The sequence below is a fragment of the Perca fluviatilis genome, chromosome 15, assembly GCF_010015445.1.
Source record: "Perca fluviatilis chromosome 15, GENO_Pfluv_1.0, whole genome shotgun sequence".
NCBI classification, from domain to species: Eukaryota; Metazoa; Chordata; class Actinopteri; order Perciformes; family Percidae; genus Perca; species Perca fluviatilis.
In genome coordinates this window covers 13,858,355-13,866,919 of record NC_053126.1, presented here as the reverse complement: position 1 = coordinate 13,866,919, position 8,565 = coordinate 13,858,355, and the positions used below count along the sequence as shown (strand labels likewise).

At 40.9% G+C, this 8,565-nt stretch overlaps 2 protein-coding genes across 3 annotated transcripts; one reads left to right on the top strand and one right to left on the bottom strand.

Annotated features, from left to right (window-relative positions):
* Positions 1-363: 363 nt before the first annotated feature.
* On the bottom strand, positions 364-3,409 carry LOC120575450 (RNA-binding protein with serine-rich domain 1-like). Its single transcript, XM_039826247.1, has 7 exons — positions 3,314-3,409; positions 2,271-2,417; positions 1,965-2,150; positions 1,746-1,851; positions 1,202-1,355; positions 965-1,106; positions 364-822 (listed from the first exon to the last, which is right to left on the bottom strand). Coding segments are annotated over exons 1-7 (843 nt in total). The 5' UTR covers positions 3,316-3,409; the 3' UTR covers positions 364-716.
* Positions 3,386-6,770, top strand: LOC120575446. Of its 2 annotated transcripts, none has more exons than XM_039826242.1 (4): positions 3,386-3,550; positions 4,204-4,889; positions 5,046-5,159; positions 5,531-6,770. In XM_039826242.1, the coding sequence occupies exons 2-4, from the start codon at positions 4,248-4,250 to the stop codon at positions 6,398-6,400; spliced, it is 1,626 nt and encodes a 541-aa protein (XP_039682176.1). In that variant the 5' UTR covers positions 3,386-3,550; positions 4,204-4,247; the 3' UTR covers positions 6,401-6,770. The 2 variants fall into 2 exon arrangements, with proteins under 2 accessions (XP_039682176.1, XP_039682175.1); XM_039826241.1 differs by having other exon boundaries at positions 3,387-3,550; positions 5,444-6,770.
* Positions 6,771-8,565: the final 1,795 nt, after the last annotated feature.

The window sequence follows — 8,565 nt, the reverse complement described above, 5'->3', positions numbered from 1 at the left end:
CCTAAAGTCCTTTTTTTTTTTTGAAGTCTTATAAGCCAAAAATCACCATTAAAATCCCTTGTGTGTAAAATGTAATCTCCTTTACACAACATTCCAAAACTGAATGGCTGACACTGAGCTCAGAGGTCGACATAACAGGTACATAACCATAGTTAACTTAACATTGTAAGCTACATAAATGTACTTTTTAAGGGGCGTATGAATTGCATTGTATCTAGATTGTGTTCCTGTTATTATAAACACCACCTGAGTGTTTAAAGCCTACATGTGTCTACAGTAATTACAGCTTTCTACCTCCCCTTCTAAAATGGATTAGGGGCCTTTCAGAATCTTGACCCGACTACACACTGAACTCATACTGTACGTGTTTCAGCATTTTTATTTTCAAAAAAATGTCTAAAAATTCAGTACATGGTAAAAAGAAATCGCACTTTAAAAGAAATATTTATCGATCTCACTGAAGCCCAAACTCAGCTTGAAACAGCTTTTCAGGATCAACCTAACACAAAATATGAAAAACTCACATTTGCACAAAAAAAAAAAAAAAAAAAAAAACACATTTCCGCTTTCTACACGCAGGCAGATGTTTGTATTGGCTACAATGCAAATTATTTTATTTCTGGTGAGTCAATGAGGTCTGGGAAAGCAGGAACTCCAGCTGGTCTGGTGTCAGAGAATCTAAGAGATCACTTGGTATCAGAAGGCAGAAAACTTGTCTATCTGGACGAGTTAGAGCTGGAACGAGAGCGGTGACGCCTGCGACCAGGAGATCTGGAGCGAGAGCGGCGGCGCACTGGGGACCGCCTCCTCGGGGAGCGGGACCTGCAAGGAAAACAAAGAAGAAAAAAAAAAAAACTTTTGTCATGGAAAGGCAGGAAGAATGTCCATTAACATATGTTACCATTATAGTGTGAAAATCAAATATGGATGGACATAGTTGCTGATTGAAAATCATTCAATGTACCTTCTCCTCATGCGTGGTGGACTGCGACGCCACATAGGGGGTGGTGGGGGCATTCTGCGAGGGGGAGAAGGTCTACGAGGTGGAGGGCGGATTCGTTGAGTCAGCACGGCAGATGCAGCGATTTCTTGTCCATCAATCTGACCTATCAATAACAAAGTCACCGCAGAAAGTTATTCAACACGTATGCCTAGACTAATCGTGCGAGTCAGAGGCACTGAAGGAAATACGTTGACCTACCTCCATCCATGTGTTTGAGGGCCTTCTGGGCCTCCTCAGGAGTCTCAAACTCCACATAAGCATAGCCCCTGGACAGGTGTGGGTGGACCCTGTCCATTGGCATTTCGACCATTTTGATTTTTCCATATGTGGAAAAGATCTCCTGGATGTGGTCCTGTGCAAAAACAAAGACATACAGTATGCTTGTCAGAACCATGTTAACAGAAAACCTTGATTAATTGTGGAGGAATATTGTTATTGACGTATGAAATATTCTGAATTCATAATACATAATATAGACTCCTGTCAACAAGACTACAGAAAATTTTAAAAACCCCGTTTACTGGAAAATAAACAATTAGAATAAAGGCACAATATAAAAAGAAAAATCTTTTTCTCCTTTACTTTCTACAATTCTATTTTCCTCCAGTAGATTATGAAAGTGTTTTTTTTTTATCTTTTTATCTACCTAACATGACATTTCTGAGTAGTGTCATAATCTGAAATCATGTTATATCATGATCATTTATTCTGCTATAAAAAGCAGAAAAATTTATCAGCTGACCTTGGTGACATTCCTGGTCAGCCGCCCTAAGTGAACTTTAGTTGGTTTGGGGCTCGGGCTTCTTTTCCTTCGCTCCTTATCATCTCCCCTCTTCTGTGTTTTGGACCTGCAAAATCACAACCAAAACACTGATTCATTTCATCATGACTCAAACAAGTGAAAACACAAGATATCGCAGTGTATGAATATTGTATAGCTGCATTAGATTAAGTTACTTACGCTGAGCGGGAGCGGCGGCGGTTGTCATGGCGTCTACGGCTGGGGCTGGGGGAGCCTGAGGAGCTGGAAGAGGAGGAGGAACGAGAGCTTGACGAACCAGAGTGGCTGGAGCCGGATGAGCTGGATCCACTTGAGGAACCTGAGCTGGAACCAGAGCTGCTGCTTGAAGTAGAGCTAGATCTGGACCTGGTCGTGGTCAAAACAAAGAAAAGTGTGTTAGGTAAGAAAATATACATATTTAGGACATTATTTTGTCACTAAGAATAACATCTAAAATCACATAAAGAGGCAACTTAGAAAACAAACCTGCTGCTGCTGCTGCCAGTAGAGGCACTGCGACGTTTCCTTGCTTTCTCCCGTCCTCTCTCCTTGTCTCCTTCCTTTGTACTAGTCTTTTCTTTGCCTCTGTCTTTAGTTTTTTCCTCCTCCTTCCGCTTTGTGGGTGATGGTGCCCTAAATTCAGAGGCAATAGCTATATTGTGAATGGTGTGGGCTGCAACTAACAATTATTTTCCATAAGTCTATACCTTTTCAGCAAGAAAAGTAGTGAACATGGCATGTTACAGTCCCCCAGAGCCCATAATAATGTCTTCAAATTGCTATTTTGTCTGATTCAAACTACTATGACACAAAACGGGATTTCCAAAACTTTGAGAAACTGGAACCAAAATAAATGAGATTTGTGGCGGATAAATGATTGACGATTGTTCAGTTGGCTAACAAAAAATATCAGCAATACATTTTCTGTCCACTAGCTAATCAAAAACAAGAACTGTTTCTTCAACACAAACATGATCCAGAAATGTGATTGGGACGACAAAAACTATAAAAAAAAAAAGTCTTACAAACGGAGTACCGTTGAGAGACCAAAGAAACTAACATTAGGGCAATGAGAGTGTAACGTTAGCTAGCTAAACTTCTCGCTGAGAGTAACGTTAGTAACGTTTAACACAGACCGTAACATGTATTGCAAGAATTAACGTAATAGATTTAACGTAACGTGACGAACGTATTTCCTTTTTTTTTTTTTTTTATGTCTGCGTGTTTATGGTTTAATGTTATTGTATTTGGACTGCGTGCGCAATCTAATAGTAATACTATTATCACTGAAACATCTCAGACTAACGTTAGTAAAATGTACTGCCAACAAATACTGTCGAACAGAAATCCGCCGCCATTGATTTTCATTCAACTGACTCCACAAAACAAGGAGAATAACGTCATAGCCACGGGGACTGCTGCAAGTGCACAAACGGCTAAAACAACGCTACACAATGTTCCTTGTATGATAAAATATGTACTGGAATTTAAACTGGTTTGACAGCAATCAAATAACAGGCTAAACTTACATATTTTTCAAACGAGGTGATTTTGCTTCAACCACTTGCGGCCTGAGAAAACGTCGCTCGGTGATGACGGGATAGCGGAAGTTACGTGTCCACCTGGGCGACACTTACAACTCATTTGTTTATTTATGTAGCTAGCTAGCTGTCGATAGAAATGTGAGTTTATGTGTGTATGACTACATCATAGCTATTTCATCATGGTACGTGAACTTATTTAAACACCAATTGATCGTCGACAAGGTGAGTGCTTCACATTATAATGGCACTGTGCTAACGTTAGCTGTTGTCGTTAGCTAACGTTAGCTTAGCTAACATCTGTACTGATGTTGGCGAAAAACAATTTTTCAGTAACGTTAATCCTGTATAACTTAATCTGGACAAATTTATGACAACCAGTAGCCACATCGTCATCTTACTGATTTATCAAGTGAATATATGCGACAACATAAATATTAAGCAGTTCTCGAGCTAGAGCTAGTTTTTCATGTGCGGATCAGCAACGTATATAATTTATACGTTTTTGTTTTTACTGAGAAACGTTACGTTGGTGCTGTTTAATAAAAAGAGTGCTTCTTCATACAAAATGATCAAGTTATATGTTGTTATAACGAGAACGTCTATTGTTACAACGGGAAAATTGGATTTAAGGATAAACCGGAAACATGAAAAGAAATATTGTTCTAACCTAATAAGGATCTCGTGAGAAACTGAGCATTTTTTGTGTAATGTTGTACTGCTGCATTACTGTTATTTTCACATACTAGAAGACGTTCCCTATAGTCACCCACTCTTTATATTGTTTACGTTTATTTCTCAGTATTAACCATACACCAAACGTTCGTTCCATTATTATTATTATTTTTTTAACTAAATGTAAGTTATTAATCTTCTAGAGATTAACAGCCAAACTCACAGAGTCCCTCTGGAGTGAGAGACCATGGGCCGGTTGGATGATGCCGCCAAACACAAAGTGGTGGAGCTGCGGAAGGCGGGTCTGAGTTTCCGTAAGATCAAAGCTGTGCTGGAGCTGGAGAACATCAAGGTGTCTGCCCAGGCCATCTACCTGTTCCTGAGGGAGTATCAAGGGAGGCCGCCAGGGAGGGTTAGACCTGTGGAGGCTGGAAGCAGCACATCAACCGCACAGGTGCAGCCTCAAGTTGGAGCAACACAAGACAGCTGGAGTAACATGCGTCTCCAAAATCTTCTGCGGGAGGCATCTCACCATGCTGGCTTTACAGCCGCTGCAAATTTTGCCAAACAGACTTCCACAAATCCAGATGCTGGTGCGAAGCCATGTGGGTCTGGAAAGACCAGTGGAGGCAGCAGGCCAGAACAACAACACGAGGGAGATAAGGAGGAAAATGACATCCAGATTGTTAGCGTCACCTCCCTTGCACAGAGCAGCCAACAAAGAGTTCCCCAGTCCACTGTAACAAGATCAGAGGCCGGTGCTGTGTCTTCTACACTAACAGCTCAAGGAGTAACCATGAGGAAGAGAGTTACACCTTCTCCAGCCACTAATGCAATGCTGGCAGCTCGAAAGAGGCTTTTGGATAAAGCGCTGTCACACAGGATGAAGGTACCTACTTATACATAATTTCTCTCATGTGTCACACAATCCTAATTGTCAGGTTTGTAATTTATGTTTACAATAGCACAACACCTGTGTAATGTGTTGAATACCATAATAATCAAATCATCTCTGTCTTAACTTGCCTACTTTGTTTTTCAACAGTCATTCCACCAGGTGGCGTCACTGTTGAGGAGAGATCACTCGAGCGTCCAAGGTGCTGATTTGAGAAGTGCAATGCAACAGCCACCCGAAACTTATGATCTGACCACTGAAAAGGTGAGAAAAGAGCAAAAAAAAGAGAAAAGACCACCTTTATTCACCTCAACAAGAGTGTTTGCCAGCACTTTATCAATGACAGACTTCAGTCACTTTAGTACATGTCCAAGATTACGTTTGTATAATGATTGTTTTGCAGCAGTTGCTGGTACCAGATAGTATGCCAGCATATTCTGGGAGCCTGAACCATATGAGATTCATTCAGTTTCATGTTGATAAGATTGCATTATAACTTGTAATAGTTTTTTGCACTGTTTTCATGATATTTTTGTGATGTTGCACAGACTGTTATGGATGGTCAGTCCGGTGGAGGGAGTGCCCCCAGGCGTTTTCTCACACAAAGACCAGGTCTGTCTGTGCGTTCCTTTCAGCCTCTCCCTCGGGTTGGCATTCGTCTTCCTAACCGGTCACCAGCACCTTTAACATCCTCGGCCCCTGGGGTTGCCGTCATCCGTCTACAGACCCCTGGAGGCCAGGGCGCCACTAGTAGTGAGGGGAACCCGAGCCCCCAGCAGGCAGTCCAGGACACTGGAGGGAGAGGTGGTCTACAGGATCAGATTCAGACCCTGGGCTCTGAGGTGCGCAGCTTGGGTCTGGCAGTGAAGATGCTGGTGGAGCAGCAGTGCTGCCTGGAGAGGGAGCAGGCGCAGCAGACACACATTCAGAAGCAGATCCTCAGCACTCTGCAGAGCCTTGCTGCCAAACTGGGACGTTGTAGCGTTGTTCAACAGCAGCACAAAAAAACTCCATCACCCTCTGGTTTGCCAACCGCTTCTGCATCTACCTCATTCAGCCCAGAAACCTTCAACTTCAGTCAAGGCACGTACACTCAGTGCAGCCAAACCCAGCCAAGCTACAACTCTTTAGAGAGTTTAGAAAATGTAGAGGCCTTTAAATTGCCAGGCCTGAGCCCTTCAAGCATTAATGGGTTTCCACCATGTAGCAATGCTGAGAACCTCCAACTTACTCAAACTCCCGCTCATACACAGCCGTATGCAGTTGCTTACCCACAGCAAAACAGTCAAACACTCATGCCACCCTACACACAGTCCTTTGTTTCTACATACGGCCAGTCACATTCTCAGACTTTCAGAGGATCAGAGAGTAAAACATCTGATTTCTCAAGCAGCTGTTCAGCAAGGACTCTCCAGGACTGCAGTGTGTCCACCCAGCCGGTGATGAACTCTAACCACTCTTCACAGGATCAACAGATCAATATTATCAAAGTGGAAGGACCTTAGAGGCCTTCAGATGCCACATAGTGTTTTGGGACCATAAGGGCTTGGCTGTGCTTTTAAAATACAAATTTAAGATACACATGTTTTTACAATGAACAAATGCTGTAGCATTTCTTAAACTAATTTATTTTATTTCCAAAGTACATTTTAAGAGAATACAAATGCAATGCTTTAGTAATCATGTGTTTATAATTTGTCTTTACAATAGGCAATTAGAGAAAATGATTATGTGCAGGCACTTTGTCATTTTTTGTCACAATGTTTTTTATTTTGTATCTATTATTTTTGTATCACTAGGACTGGCATTACAAACTGTTAGTTTTCATACCTCTATGCTAACTTAAAATAAATAAAGAGATGGTTATCGTCCAAAGCATGTTCCCATTTCAATGTGTAAGGCAGAGTGTGAGAAGCTAAAATATTGTATGTACATATGTGTCAAGCTTACTACAGGTGCAATTAATCTCATGACCTGCACTGGAAGAGCTGTAGTTTAATCTATAACCAGAACTACAACAACTAAACTTAACAAGATAAAAAGAAAATTACAATTAATACATTTTGTTCAGTGTTGTGGTAAGGACTCAAAAGTGTGTGACAGGCGTATAGGTGAAATAAATGATCAGTAAACCAAAATAATTATTTTTATATGGTGTAAAGTTATATTTATATGAAACAGAATTTTAAATGTCATTCTATATGAATTAGCTCATTTTACGCATCTCAACATTGAGTGGGACATGAACAAAAGTAGTGTTTGGACCTATAAAATGATCCATTCATTTTTATAAATCACATTATTTAGTAATTATTTTTTTATTCAAAGATGTATACTAACACAGTGTATCTTTATCAAGCATCATATGACAAATTGAAACATATAAATCCAAAATGTCATTGCTGGGACTTTAAAATGCCCGTAGTTGCAGAAACACCCATGTACTGTATAGATATACAGTATATACCAATCCAAATTATGCCCAACTAATGCAAACTTACAAAACAAACATTGCATCATGAGTACATGGTTATTCTGGAAGAAAGTAATACAACCTGCACAACTGGGGGGGGGCGGTGCGCGGTCATGGAAGGCTTGTATCAACAGTTTTGTTGTCATTACTCGTCATTACTTGTTCCTCATGGGGGAGACAGAAACTATGCACAATAGCTTTGAGCATCAATTAATTATTTGAACACATTACTCCGGTACTTAAATCACTTAATTGGCTCCCAGTTTGAATCACTTTAAAAATCCTGCTTATAGTCTATAAAGCACTTAATTGTTTAGCTCCCCATTACATCTGACTTGCTCACCGATCACAACCCTATCGGGCTCTCACATCATCAGCCAGAGGTCTTCTAGCTGTACCCAGAATTAGATCCAGGTCTGGTGAGGGGGCCTTCAGTTACTGTGGGCCTGCTCCCTGGAACAAGCTGCTTGATGACCTGAGGTCCATCACAACTGTGTCACAATAAAAGACTGTTTTTCCAGTCATATTTCTTAATTGAAGTTTTCTATAAAATAGCGTTAAAATCTCGTCTCGTTCTTGTGAACCCAATCTCGTGTCTCGTGTTGTGAGTGTCACATCCCTTGTAGGCTAGTGAATGGGGAGTCAAATAAAAGTCTGAACACTGATGGGCCGCTCAGACACAACATGGTTTGAGCTGTGCTCGCAGTCAGTCTCTATTCTTGAGGCCAGTTTCCACCGGGTTTTAAAGTCAGCAGAATGTCTCTCGAAATGCATCAGACCATTTGTGATCGGTTATTACTTCCCGCTCTATATGCAAATAAATAAAACAGCTGTTGTCAAAGTTAAAAGATGCATTGCTATTTGTCACAATCAGGGCTTCTAGTTTCAACATGTTTGAAATGTTGATGTTGCCCCAGCCACCTCTCTGGGTGGGGCTGTACCAAGTGTCCTGCACCAAACACGCTAATCTCATGTCTTCAGTTGGTGTGATTAAACGGGTCAGAAAGCCAAGCACCGATCATACTGTCAGTCAGGATTATAACAAATCATACTGTCAGTCAGTGAGGATTAAGCAATTCAACAGCAACATCTGGAAAATACAGGCAGAAAAGTCTAAGAATAGAGAGAATAACAAGGATATACAAAATGTTCACACTGATCTCACAGGTTTTTAGTTACAAATCCATCTTTTAGGCA

Coding starts and splice junctions, on each gene's coding strand:
- LOC120575446 (XM_039826241.1), top strand. CDS start 4,248: ATGGGCCGGTTGGATGATGCCGCCAAACACAAAGTGGTGGAGCTGCGG. Junction 4,890..5,045: donor CGCTGTCACACAGGATGAAG/GTACCTACTTAT, acceptor GTTTTTCAACAG/TCATTCCACCAGGTGGCGTC. Junction 5,160..5,443: donor ATGATCTGACCACTGAAAAG/GTGAGAAAAGAG, acceptor GATGTTGCACAG/ACTGTTATGGATGGTCAGTC.
- LOC120575450 (XM_039826247.1), bottom strand. Junction 2,151..2,270: donor ACTGGCAGCAGCAGCAGCAG/GTTTGTTTTCTA, acceptor GACCACGACCAG/GTCCAGATCTAGCTCTACTT. Junction 823..964: donor CCACCACGCATGAGGAGAAG/GTACATTGAATG, acceptor TTTTCCTTGCAG/GTCCCGCTCCCCGAGGAGGC.